At 36.5% G+C, this 19,598-nt stretch overlaps 2 protein-coding genes across 5 annotated transcripts in view; one reads left to right on the top strand and one right to left on the bottom strand.

Annotated features, from left to right (window-relative positions):
• The first annotated feature begins 6 nt into the window (after positions 1–6).
• LOC107847502 lies at positions 7–4,722 on the top strand. Of its 3 annotated transcripts, XM_047399890.1 has the most exons (8): positions 7–236; positions 328–519; positions 868–1,017; positions 1,099–1,172; positions 1,474–1,592; positions 2,767–2,850; positions 3,806–3,874; positions 4,455–4,722. In XM_047399890.1, the coding sequence occupies exons 2-8, from the start codon at positions 513–515 to the stop codon at positions 4,546–4,548; spliced, it is 597 nt and encodes a 198-aa protein (XP_047255846.1). In that variant the 5' UTR covers positions 7–236; positions 328–512; the 3' UTR covers positions 4,549–4,722. The 3 variants fall into 3 exon arrangements, with proteins under 3 accessions (XP_047255846.1, XP_047255848.1, XP_047255847.1); XM_047399892.1 differs by having other exon boundaries at positions 7–519; positions 3,806–3,885; XM_047399891.1 differs by lacking the exon at positions 3,806–3,874 and having other exon boundaries at positions 7–519.
• Positions 4,723–4,972: 250 nt separating this feature from the next.
• The window catches only part of LOC107847501 (DNA polymerase epsilon catalytic subunit A-like), a 28,820-nt gene continuing 14,194 nt past the window's right edge, over positions 4,973–19,598 (bottom strand). For both annotated transcript variants that reach the window (XM_016691783.2, XM_047399889.1), the window contains 23 exons: positions 19,376–19,430; positions 19,152–19,294; positions 18,635–19,074; positions 17,379–17,523; positions 17,097–17,294; positions 16,927–17,001; positions 13,423–13,613; positions 11,587–11,770; positions 11,419–11,483; positions 9,979–10,105; positions 9,774–9,875; positions 9,605–9,688; positions 9,282–9,356; positions 9,082–9,141; positions 8,688–8,950; positions 8,561–8,609; positions 8,128–8,288; positions 7,980–8,046; positions 7,043–7,189; positions 6,682–6,852; positions 6,368–6,580; positions 5,938–6,044; positions 4,973–5,815 (listed from right to left, as the gene is read on the bottom strand). In XM_016691783.2, the coding sequence (XP_016547269.2) occupies positions 5,455–5,815; positions 5,938–6,044; positions 6,368–6,580; positions 6,682–6,852; positions 7,043–7,189; positions 7,980–8,046; positions 8,128–8,288; positions 8,561–8,609; positions 8,688–8,950; positions 9,082–9,141; positions 9,282–9,356; positions 9,605–9,688; positions 9,774–9,875; positions 9,979–10,105; positions 11,419–11,483; positions 11,587–11,770; positions 13,423–13,613; positions 16,927–17,001; positions 17,097–17,294; positions 17,379–17,523; positions 18,635–19,074; positions 19,152–19,294; positions 19,376–19,430 (3,483 nt within the window). In that variant the 3' untranslated portion in view covers positions 4,973–5,454. The remainder of the gene's footprint in view (positions 5,816–5,937; positions 6,045–6,367; positions 6,581–6,681; positions 6,853–7,042; positions 7,190–7,979; positions 8,047–8,127; positions 8,289–8,560; positions 8,610–8,687; positions 8,951–9,081; positions 9,142–9,281; positions 9,357–9,604; positions 9,689–9,773; positions 9,876–9,978; positions 10,106–11,418; positions 11,484–11,586; positions 11,771–13,422; positions 13,614–16,926; positions 17,002–17,096; positions 17,295–17,378; positions 17,524–18,634; positions 19,075–19,151; positions 19,295–19,375; positions 19,431–19,598) is intronic.

The following is a 19,598-nucleotide window of genomic DNA, read 5'->3' as shown; positions in this document are numbered from 1 at the left end:
ATTTTTGTTTGGGGTTTGGTCGAAAAGTGAATTCAGGTTGCTTTTTCATTTCAGTTACCTATCTGTATGATAATGTTTTAATTGATTTGGATTGTGCTTTAGTGATTAATCTCTCTGTTGCTGGTTTCTTGACTCTTATAAACTTAGAATGCTATCATATTTGCTAGGATGAGAACGAGTTGTGTGAACGAAAATTGGGTAGGGGAATTGAAGCTTGTTCGAATTTCCAGATAATGGTACCATATAGGAGATTTACACTTAAACAACTGAAAAAAAGAAGATCTTCCTTTTCTACTCTCGTAACATCTCTTCCCGTTTGTTTTGTAGCAAAGTCAGCATTCTTTTCCAAATTTCTTTTGCTTAGCACAAGAAATACAGTTGCCGTGTTACCAAGTACTCCGCTCATCTGTATCAACTCAGGAGCTTGAAGAACTTCTCAGAGGATCTGTGAAAATCACTTCTTTGGTGCATAGAATTGAATATCTGTTGGGTCATAGCAAAAGGAGGACACCATGGATGGTAACTCAAACTCTTTGCGTATTATTTCTCTGAAAGATTTTTTTAAAAAAATTTCCCTTTTCCCAAGCTTCATTTTGATTTTCTAGAGATTGAAAGAATGTAAATTTGCATTGCATATAGTTTTAAAATCTTTGTATTTTTGTCTGTTTTTCACCTTTGAAAATACCATTTAAAGGGAAGAAAAGAATAGAGATGAAAGAGAACTTTCTTAAAGAACTGCAGCCCGAGCTTCTGAGACTCAACATTACTCGCACTTTTTGCATTTGGTTAATTATTTTATGAAAGAGGCAGTGCAAAGGATTCAGTGGTTTGACTTATGCTTGATATTTGTTGTGTTTTTTTGTTTAGTTGATTCAAAGCAAACTATGGAGGAAACTATCCTCGTGGGTGATGATCTGATGATGGGCCCGCCGTCACCTGTTATTCCACCTGAGATAGCGTCTCATGTACTCGAAGGTGTTGATCTCTGTGACGGAATCTTGAGAAATCTGTTCCTCTGTATGTCTTCTTTCCCTCAATGGTCCTTCTCTGCTTCATGTGGTTCATGATGCTCATCAAGTCAAGGTTTTTCTGATTTAGGCTTACAAATCAATGATATCGAGCCATTCTGTCAGGACGAAATTGCTTTATATCGGCAATGTGCAGAAAGAAGGGTGAGAATGATAACCGATGAATTAATATTTTAACATTTTTGCCCACATAAAGTTGATTCTCATGTATTTTAAATGAGGTTTTTGGTTGCTTGAAAGAATAATTTTGTGCGGTTTAGAGATCCTTATGCCAGTAGCAAATATAAAGAATTTCTAGTACATTTTTTAAAATTTTCTTTGTATAATGTCCGCTTGAGATGAATTTAATTGGAGAGCATACTCAGCGAGTCTTCATATAGCCAACTTTGATTTGCTTGGGATTGAAGCATACTTGCTGTTGTTAATCTGAAGTTCTCATCTGTAGGATAAGGAGCTCAGGCAACGCCTTCAAGATAGTGAACAGAAATTAGGGATGTCGATGCCTCTAGATCAAGCAAAAGAAAGAGCCACGCAACTAGAATCAGAAGTCACATCACTAGAGAGGTATGTTAGAGTCAAAATAAGTAATGATATTGCTGATTCTGTCTTTATACTCATGAAGTATTCAGTTAGCTGAAACTTTCGGCTATCTCTGAGCATTGATGCAGCTCCTTTGCATGAAGTTACCGTTATCATGCGTTGAGTTTATTTGTATATAAGCCTTGATAATGTAAAACAGTATAAGCAGTATGAATCTATTATTTTAGCTGAAAGTAACCAGTAATAGTAGTTGCTTTTCTAGGAGTCCGACCTGACCTTTGAGAAATTATTATTATCAGTAAAACAAGAATAGTGTACTTTACTCATTCATTGTGTTTGACTGATGAAGATGGATTGTATTTCAATGCTGATTTGTCTTCATGTTCACTAATTAACTAATTAAAAAAGTTAGTTCTGTTCATAAACAAGTTGCTGACGATGTATATTAGTGAAGTAGAGCTTTTGCCTTGTCAAAATTCTCCATGATATTTGTGATACCATCACGGTTTTAGTGAGTGCAAAGAGTGCTTTCCATCTTGTTTGCTTCCCTCCTCATTATCAGTCATGTTTGTCTTTGTTTTTTATATATCAATCTGAAGGTGATAGCTAATGTTGTATGTTTGAGGCGCATAGGCAGTATTTTAAAAGACAACAAGGCGGGACATTTACATTTTTTACTCTACTTTCATGTAGGCACTTTGTCACTTCAGTTCTAAATTATGTAATCACTAATACTTAAATGGATCTGACAGGGGTGAATTTATATGCAAGTGTTGGGGCATGTGAACCTTTGCTCTTTCTGCTGTTCTGCAAAACTAGATACTCCGAATTTTATGTACTTATTTTCTAGAATTGATCTAATACTACCCATTGGCACCCATGCTACAAAAAGACTTGATGGTGCCTTGGTTAATAGCCTAGTTATTTATTGTGATAAATATAAGAGAAAAATACTATTTGAATTGTGCTCTAGTAGAAACCATTAACAGGCATGACAGGAAAAGAAAGCGTAAAATATTTGAATTCTCATCCGTGGATATAAAATCGCTCCTATTTAACATTTTTGTTAGATTTGACGTATTTGATGGTGTCATTTGAACTTAAAGGTAGTTTATGCTTTTGTGTACAGCATTTGATACGAACTAATATACCATAAGTATGTTCTCCAAATATCTTCTTTTTTTTTTTTTGGTTCTAGGCACTTGATTTTGGCAAGTGGAGTTGAAGGTATGGAAGGTTTTCGGCAACGATGGAGTTTACATGGTCGCATGACTGATACCAAGTATGATGATTGATTCTTCTGTTGGTTATTTGCCTATGCCCTACCTTTGCTATAGTACTGTTGGTTCTCTCGTAGTATTTGTTAAGCAAGGGAACTCGGAAGAAATTGTGCTTTAGATTTTGTGGATCATTTAAAGTAAATACAGTTCTATTTTCTTCGAGTAACTCTAAGCATGCTATTGGTTGTGCTATATAACTATGACTCTGTGGAACCTTAAATTTGGCAATAATATGCTTTCAATTTAGTGGATCATCTGTTTGTGTACTTTGCATGTGGTGCAATCGGTCATGACAAATAGTTAGACATTCCATTGCAATTCTTCAGTGGAGAATCCTATATGTGATCGATTGTTTTGAGACCATAATATTCCTTAAGCCATGGTAATGTATCTTATTTTGCCAATTGAAGGTGCAGCTTTAAATTTAATTAACAATTTGAAGTGTTGAAATCTGCATAAGCTGAATTTGGTTTGTAAGAGATGAATCTATCTTAAACTCTTAAGCTTGAACCTAGGTTGATGAACAAACTCAAAGCTACTAGGTCATAGTGAAGCTGAAGTTGGAGTATTTGCAAGCCAGATTCTTGAGGTTTGTGGATGCCCTGGTTAGGAGGTGTAGAGAGGTGTGGCCCCCTTGGAAGTCATGATGTAGGAATCGAGGTTGAGATAGTTTGAGCATGTGAAGAGTTGTATAGATCCCTTGGTTAAGAGATGTGAGAAGTTGTCCATAGTAGGGTTGAGGGGTAGAAGTAGGCCAAAGAAATATAGGGGTGAGGTACTTAGGCAGGATGTGACATAGCTTTAGCTCACTGAGGACATGACCTTTGATAGAAGGATGTGGAAGTTGAGAATTAGGTTAGAGGGTTAGTATTATTCTTGTTTTTCATTATTTTCTTATTTCTATTTCTACATGTTCTTTTAGCCTCGGTTATCTTATTATCTTCTTGTTTCTGCTAGTTGCTACTGCCTTTTGTGTTGTTCTTTGGGCCGAGGGTCTATCGGAAACAGTCTCTCTACCTTCTCAAGGTAGGGTTAAGGTCTGCGTAAACTCTACTCTCCCCAGACTCCACTTGTGGGATTACATTGGGTTTGTTGTTGTTTCTTGAGGTTTATGGTGTCCTTAATCATAGGCATTTCTCTTTTTTGTTTTACTATTATTCAATTAAAAGCGAAATCTTAGGAGAGAACTATCTTAAGAACAATTGTTGACCAACGAAGCTATACACAAACAGTCTTTCTATGGCACAATACATAAATATGCCCTTTAACCTGACCTTAGATTACATCTATGACCTCCAACTTTTGATGTGCACAAGTAAGCACTTAAACTTGTATAGTTAAACAAGTAGACACATGTGTCCTATTGGCATCCTACGTGGACTATTCTTTGTCCTACATGGCGACCTACGTGTATTATGCCACATAAGACGTGTGTGTCTACTTGTGCAACTTTATACAAGTTTAAATGTCTGCTTGTGCACATCCAAAGTTAGAGGTTATAGATGTAATTTGAGAGCATGTTTATGTATTATGCCGTCCTATTGATAACTATGCATATCATACTTCCTTGTGTAGAAGCTTTTGTTTGAATTTAATCCTCATGCAGGAAAAGGCTGGAGGCTCTGAAGAGGGGAATGGATAGCAGAAAGGATGAGCCAGCTGAAAATATCTCTACCAAGAAAAAATGGTTCTCCTGGTGAAACCATCCAACAAATTGTTACTTTGTACTCTTTTGTATCGCGTCGATTGTTCTTTATGCAAAGGTGAATCTAGAATTTGAAGTTTTAGGGTTCCTACACCGGGATTCACAGTCAAAAATATAAATATTTAGTGAATTCTTAATACATATATGTTCTGTGCGAAAACTATTGGATTCACATGCACTCATGCTATATGCTAGATCTGCCTCTGCCTTCCTTACTCCTTGGCTTAAATATGTAAAAAGATGTAGTATCTTGTCAAAGTGCACAGTACAACACCAATCTTTTACGATAGACCCTCAGCTCAAAGCGGAAACTAAGTTGTTATAACAAATCTCCTAATTGTTTAGTTTGATTTAGAAACTACACAACTTCACCAAATTTTAACAACCAATAAGCTTCTAGTTGTTCAGTAATCAAAGTATGAAAGAAAGATGCTATTTACAATTCACTGCTCTTGCAATATGAACATCATACAGCTTTAGTGTTGTAGGATAAATAGAAAAAAAGACATCATTATTAAGATGTAGAAATAGGCAACCACCATATTAGTAAATTATCTGCATGCTCTGTATTTACCAATCAGTTCACCAAATAAGCAAATCTGAAACTATGTATGGGTATACTGGATGCAATATTTATCCTATTTTCCTCGCGGAAGAAAGGGTGCAGCTGTCGAGATAACTGGCACTTTTCCGGTGGTAGCAGGAGACAGCTGAATTTCTAAAACAGATCAGCTCTCACTCCATTGACTCCTCGAATACTCTGGGACGTAATTCTGTAACAAAACTTAAATCTTGCTTTGGACGCCATGAAGCACCCTCGTATCATGCAGAGCAGCAAGCAAATGTTAAGGTCTCAAACGAATTGTCACTGATAATGAGGTGTGTACTAATCTGATTGTAGTTATCTGGCTTCCAAAATCCAAGAAGTGCATTCTTGGAGCAATTGAAACTTTTGATTTATGGCTATGTTCAAGAAGACTTGCATTTTATTGCGGAAATCTGAGACATCTTCCTTGCAGGTAAATGTTCCGGCACAAGCACAGTGGTCTGATAAATGTGCAGCTTTAATCTGGTGGCATTTTAGGCATATCAGATCCTGAAGATGGTATAGTCTCTCTCTCTGCCGCACAATTTGAACAAGAGCATTTTCCATTGCTTCACGATCATAAGGTTGCCCACACTGGGGCACAATACAACGCCACTCGTGAGAAATCAACGCTCTGTCTCGACACAAGTCAAGGTCTCGACAGTCATTGCAGTAACTGAAAGCAACAGATAATGGAAATTAGAAAGCAACTAATATCCTGGATATTCTAGAGAAGAAAACCCCCAGCCACTTGCACTTGTTTCAGATCAAAGTAACACCTATTTCCGCTACATTTACCTGCAAATGACATTTGGAAGGGTATATGATACAGAGAGACTACGAAATTCTGCCTCCGGAGCGAATTCCCTCACACGAACAAGTTTTAATAGATTTCTCCTCATGATCTGCATAATAAGAAGCATTAAAACTATGTAACGGCGAGCTGCAATGAAATGCTATTGTTGCAGAAGAATCATACTAGTGAAAATCCAACTTATCTTTAGCCACTAATAATGTCACACGCTACTTTAGAACACCACATTTCAATAGGTATCACTAAATAATTATAGCATTCACGATGTGTGTTACACGACTGAAATAAGACTAAGCAACCAATGTACATGTGGTTACTATCCACCAACCGGGCTCCTCTCCGTACCCTTGTCAATAAATATTACTAATGCATAATTTGTTCATTAGTAAGGGAAGCTCGAAAAACATTTAATACCAGAACTTCGTGCTGCACGTTCTGGTCAAGGGCCAAAACTGCAGAGACATGCTTAATGAACTCTAAAGCTGGATCCCCCTTCTCGACATGGCTATAAGGCTGTGAATTTGCATCTGGTGTCTCCTGGTTCTTCTGAGAGTTGTTCAGTACTTTCATTTGAAGATTAGGGTCACAAACAATTTTCAGAAGTTTGTCAGTGAAGTAAGTTCGGATCTGCAGGCAGAATTTTCTAAAGTTAAGTTCTCACGCGTAAAAGAACTTGGCACAAACTTCACAATGACAAGGGATGCCTATGAATGAGTCATAGCAGATACCTTCTTCTTTAGATCGTCTGCCATTTGCAAATCAAATGTTTCAGCAAGTGCAGCAGTGATTGATGGTGTACAGAAATCACCATCACTAGAAGATGCTCGAAGTGCAGCATGTTCTTGCGCATATTTCCATGGAATATACATAAACTCCGAAACAATCAAAATGAAGTGATCCTGCATGGACCAGTATAGATTAATAAATCGGAACATTTTATCAAGGAGACTGAGGATCAACTGTGTTCCGTTGCAATATGGTGCGACCAAGTTAAGTGGAATTTTAAGATCAGTGGATCCACTTGTATCTTGTTGCACCTTCATATAATAAAAGCAATGTTCCAGTATAATTTCTAGCTGGGGGAAGTACCTGAGTTGCCTTAGGTAAATTTTCTGCAATGTTCCAGCTTGACACAATATCTACTTGAGATTCACCACACACACTTTCTTCACCTGATTCTGAGTTAACTTCTACAGGTCCATCACTATGTTTAGCTTGAATTCCGCCATAATTGTACTATCACACAAGGAAAATTGTAAGACGGAAATTTAATAAACAAGGAGAGAGAAACATATCTGTTGTCAGAACCATCAAATACAACTTAGCTTCCAAACTCTTTACCCAGAATAATGGAACACTCCAAGAGGCAAGAAGCATCCAGTTTATTTTATCCTATTTACAAAATGGATTCTACCTACTGATGTGATGCATTGCAATTTCATTTAGACTATACTGAGGCAATCATATCTAGCAATCTTTTGGGTTGAAAAGATAATACAAGTCAATTCCCAGCACGAAGAAAGTTAGCTAGCGCATTGATAGCATGAAAAATACTCCCTCAGTCCCATTTGATGTGGCATATTTTGACCGTCGTGGAGTTTAAGAAATAAGGAAAGACCTGGTGACATTTACCAAATTGTCTTTTATTAAAAAATTGTACTACTACTATCTTTAATTAAGTGGGACCAATAATGGTAAAAGTGTAATTGTGTCTTTAAATAGATACCAAATAAGGAAAGGCGACATTTTTTTGGGACAGACCAAAAAGGAAATGGCGACACAAAATGGGACGGAGCGAGTACTTTCCAAGAGATTTCTATTTGAAGAAAAATGTGAACCATTAGGATACAGCTAAAGACCAAAGAAAATTCTAAACGCAAGTATCAGCATTGACTTATATACAAGAAAAGGATCTTTTTCTGATTTTAAATGCATGATCTGTTTCTTGGAGAAATGAAGGAAAAGACGGAACAGAAAGCTAAAATGTTAGTGACAAGAACAAATAAAGTCAACTGCCACAGCTAACCTGATCCATGAAAAGCAATGAGTGCCAAAACTGCAAGGGCTCAAGTTCAATCCACTCAAACAATTCTCTGCAGATACATAAGAGTAAGGGAAGAAAGCCAAAAATAACTAAATCTGCTGACAGAAAACTTCAAATTCAAGAGATTGACCTTGTTTGTACATTTTTAATAACATTATCACAGTAGGCTTTGGCAGCAGATATATCTGACTTCCCAGTGTCGATTATAATTTTCGAGAAGCTGGCAAACACAATACCAGCACCCAATTTTCGGAGTTCAGCCACAAGTAATGCAAACATCTTTTGCATAACCTGCCAATTATGAAAATATTAAAGCATCAATTTTGATGAATGCAAGAAGAAATGGAGAAACCACGTGTGAATGAATTAGCATGCTATGACACATTCCAGAGAAAATAAATGTCATCAATGTCTTGTGTTTCAATAATGTATTTGTTTTAGGAATTGGAGAAAGAACAGTCCCAGTACTAATAGCAAGAAGACACGTCATGCATCTGGACTTCCAAATAGAACTCTTTACATTCTTTTTAGACAACCCAGAAGTTCGCTATTCAAGAAATTACCTTGTGTAGCATACTGTAAAGAGCTGGGTCATGCAGTCTAGATCGAGGGCTGAAATAGAGTTAAAAGGATAGTGTAGCATTAGCAATCAAATATAATTGTGAATAAAGGGGAAAGAAGCAAGCCAACCTGCAGAGCCATCGGTACAAATGTTGCAGCATTGCATCAGCAAATATGTTTCCTGATGTTACTGCATCTGTAATGCACCTTTGAATCAACTGCTTGAGTACACGAAATGCAGGTGCACAGGAAGTTGTTGCATCAGAGAAGTACTGTTCATTAGTAAAATCCGTCGTAGGGTTCACTTCCTGGTCCAATCCAAACAGAGTGCCTCCTTCCATTTCATTTACTTGGTTGCTTTTCAGTAGAGCATCGACAGACAGATGATGAATCTGATCACATATCAGAAATAAGAAGAAATTTTTAGTAAAAGTTGTATTAGTATTACCTGCATTTTGGGAAATTTAATACCAGAAAAATAAAGGAAAGAAGTAACTGAAAGAAAATTGGTGGAAATAAGGACCTTCAGCTCAACAGTAACTTTTCTATATGCACCCGGGTAAATAAGAACCGGTTGATTGACCTGCTTTCATAAAGCACAAGATAGCATTAAAATGTGATCAAGAGAAACATCGGAAAGCTAATAAATTCTCTTGAATAATCAGTAAGAGAAATAAAGGAAGCAGATATTGTTATAAAAGAAGTTGATATGTTAAAGTTGACCTCATCCATAAAAGATGATACTTCATCATTTACGCCTCCTAAGTCAGGGATGCCATTATCAGATATCCACAAGACCTGTGAGAATCAACAAGATGTATACACTAGTGTAAGGATATCTTAAAAACGCATTTATGATGCACATAAAAAACTTAAATTGATGAGAGGAGTTTCAAACAAATTCTTGCTTGCAGAAGTGCAAGATGAGAGGAACATAGGAAACAAACAATTTAAAAGAGCTACTTATGAATATTAGCACTCTATATAATCAGCAAGATTAAACCCGCATCAAGCAAAGAAATACAGTGCATTATGAATGAGATAACCTGTTGCTGATCACGAAGTGCTCTAGAAAAGAAGATGTCTGCAGTATGCATGAGCCAATCAACATCAAAATTCCCTATCGGAACCTACAAACAAGGCAATTGGAAACTTAAACATTCAGACCTTTCTTGATTACGAATACTAGAGAGGAGAGAGTAAGAAAGAAATTACATGGGCATATCTTGAGAGAGTGATCCTTTCATTTAGCCACCGGGAGGATGTTGCACATCGCTGCATTCCAATCTTTGCTGCTACATTTTGCCAACCTAGTGCCTGAAAAGGAGAAATTACTCATTGTTGCATCGAGTATAGATAACAATAAGATACACAAAGATATTGCTCCTTCTTAATCAGGTACTATTAGCATTTGTCGGACCTGATATTGGCTATCCCGAGCATTACAAGGGATACTGATGCAAGGAAAATCCTCCAAAGCTCGTATGCCAGACTTCAGCAAATGGGCATTAGGACACTCAATCATCGCAACCGCAGGTCCATGATGCCTGTATGTCAACCAACAGATTTACATGAGACATTACCAAATGATATGGGGCAAAATATGAAAAAAAAAAATGTATTAGGAAAAGCTGAATACTCTAATGATAGCTCGAGTTCAATTTTTTTCAAGATGGGAAAAACACAAACAGAAACATAAATTTGACAATTCCAAAAATATGTCAGCATTCGATTCCCCGAACATCCAACTCCCTCCCCCTTCCCTCTCTCTAGCTATCTATCTCTATACATACATACATACAATCAATGACACTAGTAAGGGTGTGGGATTCATACCAGTTGTGGTCAATTGAGTCGGGTAATCTGACCATAATCGATGACAAAATATGAAGGAAAATGAAAAATTGAATTTTAGTTCCCCACAATTTGATAAATTTTAAACCAAAAGATAAAATTATTGGCGGCACCCCACAACCTTTTAAGATGTTTTTATAGATCTTTTAGAATTTTGAATAATTATAGCCGAATCCCCGCACCTATATGTGTACCTGGATCCTTATCCCTGAATCTTACCTCTAGATCTACACTCGGATTGGATACCCGCATCCGAGTCCAAGCAACATAAATGAACATGGCTACCAATGGAGAATTGGGATTTGGGTGATGCTATAATATGCTCCTATTAGCATATAGCAAGTTCATCAAATTCAATATGTTAAGAATTCAAGGAGAAATAATTCATTCCTCTCAATTATGTATCGGTTAGAACTGGTAGAGAATCACATATTGGTTGAGGAAATGGATTGTTATCTTCTTATATGGTTTAATGCAATCGCCACCTTTGAACTAGCTTTTGTTGTTTTGTTGAGTTGGGCCAAATGTCCAATTCTAACATATCATCGGAGCCGCATCATCCCTATTCAAGGTTGACCCAATGTCCCCCCCACCCCCCACCCCCAAATACTATATTACTCACACTTTAGATGACCAGTGCCGACTATCCAGAAGATGTCAGAGTATCCCACATTAGTTGAGAGAATGGTTGGTTGTTTTGGCAATCCTCACCCCATGAGCTAACTCATGAAGTTAAGTTATGCCCAACGTCCATTTTCTTAACTAAGTTAATAATGTGCATCAACATTTCCTGACACATGAGTAGTAAGAGATAGTGTTAAACATATGCACGAGCAGGTCACTAAGGATTCGAGACAAACCTACAGAGTGTTGTTTAAGCTAAAGAAGTTGTTTACTATCAGCCACCAGACTGAAAAAATAAGAAATAAATTTCAAACCATATGATTGACAAGGGGGCATATTAAGAACAAATAGAATGACAAGGATTAAGATAATGGAAAATAACCTATTCTCATTAATTGTTCTCTTTAGAATCCTCTCAGCATCCTTGATGTACCCGACGTAATCCACCTAAACAAGTGCCAAAATAGAAAGATGATTAGAATGATTAGAATGATTAGAATGAAATCAAAGGCAATCTGTTAATGCTATTTTGAGGAAACAATGATCTTACCTTGAAACTAACACCGTCTTTTTGTGTGATGGGCTGCCCAGACAATGTTTGGCAACCTTCATAAAAATGTCTTTCAAGAATGTGTGGTGATAATTCCTTGTTTTGAAATGGATTAACAACCACAACATGTATCATCTTGGATGCAGGAAAATGTCCCACGTAAATGGCTCGTACATCCGACGCACTGTAATATAAAACAGAAATCACATATTAAGTCCTAATAACTCGCAAAATCTGTAATGCGAACGTAAAGCTGTGTGACTAAATCTAGAAGAAACAAGATTGGTCGCAAAATAAATGCCGGATTTCAGAAGTTACATGCCTTCGATTGAAGTCAAAACAATTAATATTGTTCTAACAAACTGCTTGATGAAAAATTTGAAAATTGATTATTCAAAGTAAAATGTTAAGGCTCTGATTTGGTGCATTTGGATTACAAAACTACTAGTTTTTGGTTTGGTTTTTGGGAGAATAAGGATTCTTTTTTTGGACCACAAAATGTAAAACAGTGTCTGTCTGGATTTAGTTTTGCCTGAATTTTTTGGTTGGTTTTGGGAGGACATTCTGGAAGAAGTGGTTTTGTTTTTCTTTTTCCAAAAGAAGACATGAGTGTCGGGATTTGGTTTTGATTGAAACAATTTCCAAGTTGTTTAGAGAAGATTGGCACTGGGCTGTCTTTTTGGAAATTGCCAAAGAAACCCTAAAACATTTTAAGAACTTCCAACATTGTAATTCCCTGGCAACATCTTAGTGCCAGTTTCTGTTTTTATTAGGTTCACTAGTTTACCAGTTCAAAAGAACATATTAGAGACTTCCAAGAAATTAATTAAAACCCGGCTAACATATTTGTTTTCCACCAAATGTAGTTCCAAGTAAAAGATCAAATGAAGGAAATAACAAAAAAATTGTCAGCTGAAAAAGGCAAAAGCTCAATACATTTAAAAATCTAACAGATATGGAAGTATTTTTAAACAAAAATTAACAGCTGAAAAAGGGCAAAAGTTCAATGATTTTTTGGCTGGTTTTGGGAGGACAAAGTATTTTTAAATGTAGGGGTGAGCATAGGGATTCCCCTAAATGAGAAGGCTTACAGATGTAGTACTGGAAGGCAGAGTAAGGAAAGAACTTTGGATATCAAGTAGATTTACGGATGTAGCACTAGACGGCACAGACAAGGAAGAACATTGGATAGCAAATATATTAACATAAGACAAATTAAGTCATCAATGTTTTGAACTTCTGAGCCATTTTTAGAATATTAGCAAGCACTTCGAAATTTGTTTGGTGCAACTCTTAGAAGGAACTAGTAAAGTTGTTGCCATGTGACCAGGAGGTCACGGGTTCAAGCCTTGAAAACAGCGGTTGCATACAATACATCCTTGTGGTGGGGCCCTTCCCCGGACCCTGTGCATGGCAGGAGCTTTAGTGCACCGAGCTTCCGCTTTTAACTCTTAGAAGTAACCAGGGTTGGCAAGTGAATGGACTTTACCTGGTAACTGACGGTAATCGTGTCTACACAGTACCCAACAGAGCATGGGTCATGCATAGAGGATCTTTTAATGCATGGAGGGAATCTTTTATAGTCAAGTAAGATTGTAAGAATATATTCAAATATTTAATTTGATGAGACAGGCTGTTACATTTATCCTCATAATAGTTAATACAGTGTCACCCACCAACATGTTTTTCCTCTTTAGGACAAGTATTTACCATGCACGTTGAACTAAACATAATATATCATGATTCATCATAAAACATAAACTATCAAACTTGAAATGGAAATCTAGCTCTAACTTTTAACAGGTATATACTAGAATCAAAGGGGTCCTAACTTACCTATGATATAAATAGAAGAAAGCTATTGATTGATCCAAATACGGGCACTCAGCTGTTGTCTTCATATGCAGCTCACTCAAACTCCAACCATCTTGTGGATTCCTTTTCTTAGTTGCTTTATCAACTTTACACACACAACCCATCTGAAGAATAGCGCTGAACTCTAATGGAACCTTCGTTTCATATATTCCCTGATCAAATAATCTAGTAAGACATGTTGCAGCATATACAGACATCCAACATTCAACCAGAAGAGTAAAAGTTAAAGAGATAAGTTCCTCAAAGAGATAAGTTCCTTTTCATTAAATATATGAGACCACAATGATGCTGTCCAGAACTATGAAGCATAAAATATAACATTATATGTATATCCTTTTGTTAATGAGTGGGAAAAAAAGGTTGTTAATGAGCTTTTTATAGTGGTGAAAAAAAGTTGAATGACATATGTTGTTTACTTCTTTCATATTTATTTTCTCTGCGATATTCAGTGCCCGGTGTTTATGACAATGCGCTATTATTATGTTGCATAAATTATTCAAGAAGATTGTGAGGTATACATAAAAATAATTGAAAAGTCATATGAGTGGGAGGAAAACTAAGCTACTAATGGCTTCTCATGTGCTCAATTAAGAATTGTTTCTGCATAATATTTTGTCATTATTCATTTCTAAAGATGTTGTGAGGTGTTGATATTGTAAAATTCATGATGAAAGACAGTTATGTCATAATGAGAAAAACAGATGAAGAAAAGCAAATAAGCTTTCGTCGGAAGGAGAAAAAACTTGCAACACATTATATTATAACTTTATCCAAGGTTAGTAATATGAGAGGTCCACTTATTGCTACTAGCTTGTTAAAGATAAGATTTCATAAGTGGTTTGCATAGTTGCTATGCTATTAAAGCTTATATTTTGAAGAAGAATAACTAATTTGTATCTGTTCTAACAATCAAAGATGTATGAAAATTGAGTGGACTTTCTAAGTTAGAAATTCAGAGGATTAGAAAGATTAAAAAGAAGAAAATAAGAGAAGAGTATTACTGGGAGGGTCAATTCTTAAGGAGTTTCAAAAGTTATGTGCAGTGGAAAGGTATAGGAAAGGCTACAACGCTAAAAAAACAACTAAAAATGACAACAGAAAAATAAAATCCCTTCTCTGTAGGCATTGGTTCTTCTAATTTGTTTAATTAGTTTAGACTCTTCTTACTTATCTATTGACGCTAATTTTTAAGGTTTTTTTGTATCTACCAAATTCTGCTCAAGAGGAAAGAACTTACAATCCTTTCAGTAAAAGCAACAACAACAACAACAAACCCAGTGTATTCCCACATAGTGAGGTCTGGGGAGGGTAAGATGTACGCAGTCCATACCTCTACCTCTAAAGAAGTAGAAAGGCTGTTTCCGATAGACCCCGGCTCGAGACACGAAATACTAAACAAATTCATAGTAAAGCATGGAACAAAATGGCATAACATAAATACGACACCCACAAATAATAGTAAACAGAGAAAAGTAAACAGATTCGTAATAAAGCATGAAACAAGGTATCATAACAAGAATAATACTCCCACCAAGTAATTCCCTACCCTAGCGACCCAACTGACCCTAGACTTCTACCCTAATTTGCAAAAAAAAATTTCCTTTCGTTTCAAAAAAATTCCGCTTCTACTGAAAAGATCTTAAGTTCTTTCCTCTGATTTTTAAGAAGCTAACTAAACTATCATAGAACAAAAGAGAGCAGAAGAGTATTAATTTAAACACAATTCATGCTCAAATTAATTGCTTGTCGTACACTCAATAGAATTTCACTGAGGGTTGGTAAAACTACTTTTGGTTTTCCATACTAGCTAGCTAGAAAGATTTTTGTAGAATTGAATTATGTGACATAGTTTGACAGGACATGAATGTGCCCTTTATTTCCTCAGCTGGTATTTACTCGTTCAATTTTGGGTGTGCATGAGTAGGCATTTAAACAATCATAAAGTTGAACAAGTAGATTTATGTTTCCTACATGGCAAATCAAAGATTGCTCTGTACCAGAAATATATTAACAAATTGCAATACTTGAAATCATCTTGCTAGAATTTGATAGAGCCTTTTTTGCTTTCTTCCATTCTTTCCATCTTATTAAATTATGTAGGTTTTTTAGATAAATATGGTCTGAGTTGGTACTCCAATGTTAACTTTTATAAATAGTTGTGGATGAAATCCCTAAATGATGCTGGTAATTTGTTGATTTATGGGTGCCGTATTTATGTTATGTAATCTGCTTCTGTGCTTTACTATGTGTTTGTGTGGTATCTCGTGCCTTGAGCCGGGGGTCTTTCGGAAATAGCCTTTCTACTTCATCAGAGGTAGAGGTATGGACTGCGTACATCTTACCCCCCAGACCCCACTAGGTGGGAATACACTGGGTTTGTTGTTGTTGTATGTATATCCTTTTGTTACAATTTTAGTGGCATACACAATTCACAAACTACGTCAGAGTAATGGAAGGAGATTTTTTTTTTGTACGGGTGGGTGAGTGGGTGGATGGGTTTGGGGGGTTGATGAGCGTGGAAGCCTTTTCATATCATAAATTGATAAATTATTATTAATGTTCTTGATATCTATGGTTTTCATATTTAAAACTAATTTTAGAGAAACAAATTGGTACTGAGAAAGAAATGTGGAGGCAATACTGTACCAATTAACACCATATTTGAGAAAGTTATTTTTTGATTGATAATGCAAGTAATTTGTTGATCTAAACCAGCAAAAAGATTGCTGGTAAAAGCACATCCAAAAGGGTTAAGTACATTACAGTGAGTGTAAAGAGCTAAGGAAGGAATGTTGTCTCAGTTTTCATACTTAGCACGGTATTTAACATGACAACAAAGTACAATCCTACTTGGATTTGGCCTTTTAGGAATGCTGTCTTATCTTATATATTAATATATTGCCGCTTACGTTTCTTAATCCATTCTACAGGTCATGTAATCTGGATGCCTTGCGCTTAAACATTTTTAAGGAGATTCAAGAAAAAGGTATGAAGTTCCAAATTTATCAATCTGAAATTTGGATCTACACCCACACTCTTGTTACTTTCGATCCACTACATTCCAAATTTCAGCATATCCTCTTAATAAAAGAGCAAGACAAATATCAAATAATTATGAAGTAAAACTATGCCATACATCAAAAATCTCAAGTTACAGATTTAAGTTTTTGAACAGAGAATGACAAAAGAAACATCATCATGGGAAATTCAAGAACATCCTAACAGAGAAAACATGTATATGCAATTGACAATTAAAACCATTAGTAACAGCACACTTATCATACAATTGATTCAACTTTTTTAAAAGAGAACAGAAGGAAATCATGTTAAGATCATACAAAAGAACTTGACATCAAAAGTAAAATTCTGTTTACATTTGCAATTTCCATTTATGAGTGAAGCGCATGCACCAAGCATGTTCAGGTTTATGAACAACACAGAACTTTAGGCGAAAGGAATACTGACCTCCACTTCTGGGTCAGCAAGGTGAGCTGCTAGCTTTTTGCTTTCTGACTTGAATTGATCCTCATCAATAGTGACCTAGTGAAAAAAAAAAAGAAATTGTGCAATGACAACCTAAAATCTTGCAGCCGAATGCACTAAAGTATGATCAGAACTGATAATGAGCAATGTACCTCAATTAAATTGTAGCTATGGCATCCATGAGGAAGAATCTTGTTGACACGTCTTCCAGGAAACTCCTCTGTTATAGGAGCTTTGGAGTTGAGGTAAAACACTCTGGGAACAGTTACTGGAATTTTGTGCATGATTCCTTCCACAACTACCCATGCAAAAAATTGGCCATGTTGTGAAGTTGGTTCAAGCTGAACTATCTGAAGGAAAGACAGACTACATAAGCACCAATGGAAGAAATGGATTCAGCAGAATGCTCACTAAAACCATATAAGCAACATCACCTGCCAGTGACTTCGTGTGAGGGCTAATTCGTGTCGCTCAAAGTAGGAACTAACCCCAGTTTTACCAGGGCGTTTGCGGTTTACCATGCTATGAAGCATGTCAGCACTGCCATTAACATGGTTTACTGTCCTTGAGGTATCCAACCTAACAAACACAAGCACATCATCAGAAGAACAAGCAAAGATGCACCACAGAGAGTTCGATTGAAAAAAAAATGTTGAGATATCTGGATTTGAGTATTTGTTGTGCCTGATTTGATCTATCGGTACACAAGCATTAAAGTAGGAGATATTTATTTAAGTCCAAGACAACAATAATAAAAGTTATACAGAAATGTAATGTTCCTTATTGTTTGGATAACGAGGCAGCTGCAGTAAGTGTGATCGGTGAAAAATGTGATGATATGAATTATATAGATAAGAGATTTGCTCCACGGCTCCACCCATGAATAGAGGTCATTCTTCCTTCATATTTAAGAGGTTTCCTCCACCCAATGAGATATCTCTTTCATGATAGTCTAGTAATTATAATTATTGGGCTGCAACCTTAGTTTTCTTCCATGCATGATTTGACAATTGCCCCATCATGAGTGGTAGTTTTTTTTTTTCATCAAGTAAAAGTATTTCATTTATAAACATGACCAAATCGGTCATATACAAAGGTTACCAAAAGAACAAAACTCTACAAAATATGAAGCTCAACAAAATCCACCCAATCCTCTAAGCAAGAAGGAACTTTCTGTTTACACCAAAAGAAAATAAAGAGAGCGGAGACTACTCATCAATTGCAAAAAATTCAATTCTACACCTTTCAAAGCTCTTCTATTTCTCTCTTTCCAAATTACCCACATTAACGCTATCGGAACCATGTCCCAAGCCCTTCGTCTTCTCCGCCTTCTCCCGCGCTTTCCAACTAAGCATCAGATCTTTCGCAGTTCTTGGCATTACCCATGGAATGTGAAACCATCTAAAGATATCCCACCATAATTGCATGGTATGATCGCAATGTAGAAGGAGGTGATCCACATCCTCGCCTGGCTCCTAGCACAAGTAGCACCAACTAACACAGAAAACCCTCCGCTTTCTAAGATTTCTGGCCGTCAAAATTACCATCGGGACTATCCATCAAATTGACTTGGTTATAGTGGTAATACATAGAAGTTGTCTTACTTTCTATCTTTGATCTTTGTATATTTGTGTTTGTTGTAAATATGCTACATATTGCAAATTATTCTTTGTTATAGAGATAAGCATACCTTTGGCGTTTCCTTTCTTCACGAATCTCTTTCCATTTTCTCTTTTTTTGCTGTAGCCATCCATGATAATCTACATTCCTGTCAATATCTTCCACAGCAGCAATTTCTTGTGAAGGTAACATCTTGGAGGGACTGCTTGCATGACCATCTTGCTGTCGACTGTCCAATTGATCACTAGTGTGCACTGGGTGTTCTTTGTTCACTGCATGACGATGGACCACAGGCCTTGGACCAGATTTAGATGATTTACCACTCTGTCTAAAGTCTTCCAGGTCTTCACAATTTTGCTGATTTTTAGAATGTGTACTGGCCACTGTGTCATCTCTATTCACTGAACTGAAGATATCATTTAATTTTCGTTGGCGAAATTTGTCTTCTTTTTCACGAACCTTCTTATGCAGCCAATCAGGATGAACCACCCTTGGGACAGGGTTTGAAACCTGAAAGGTCCAGAATCACGTACTGGGATTTGCAAATTACTGCATCTTAATCCCAAAAATAAGACAGCTAGCTGTACCTTCTGCATTGCAGCAGGAATTGTGATAATCTTTTGGATTGCTGAGCTAAGCCGTTGCTTGTAATAAGACCAATCAATAATGGAGCGTATTCCGACTTCTGATGATATTTTGCACCACTTTTTGACATAGAACCTCATGATCTCTGAAGAGACAAATGCATAAGCAACTAATGCTCTTTGTGTAAGGTAAAAGACAAATATAGCAAGTTAATGCACAAACTTACCAGCATTAGTTTCAAATATTGCAACAGGAATAGCACGTTCGCTTACTGGGGTTCCCTGCACAGATAAGAGAAATTGTGAAATTAACTGCAGAAAGAGAGAACCCTACATTAAGGGAAGTAAGAAACATCAGAGTAGAAAATTAAACTTTATTGATTAGGTACTCTATCTCTTTAATGCTGGTTCATCATTAATCTGAGAGGCAACTGCAGTCTGCACGCGTCT

The sequence above is a fragment of the Capsicum annuum genome, chromosome 11 (genome assembly GCF_002878395.1).
Source record: "Capsicum annuum cultivar UCD-10X-F1 chromosome 11, UCD10Xv1.1, whole genome shotgun sequence".
Taxonomy (NCBI): domain Eukaryota; kingdom Viridiplantae; phylum Streptophyta; class Magnoliopsida; order Solanales; family Solanaceae; genus Capsicum; species Capsicum annuum.
Note: the sequence above shows the minus strand (reverse complement) of the source record. Positions and strands in the feature narration are given on the sequence as shown.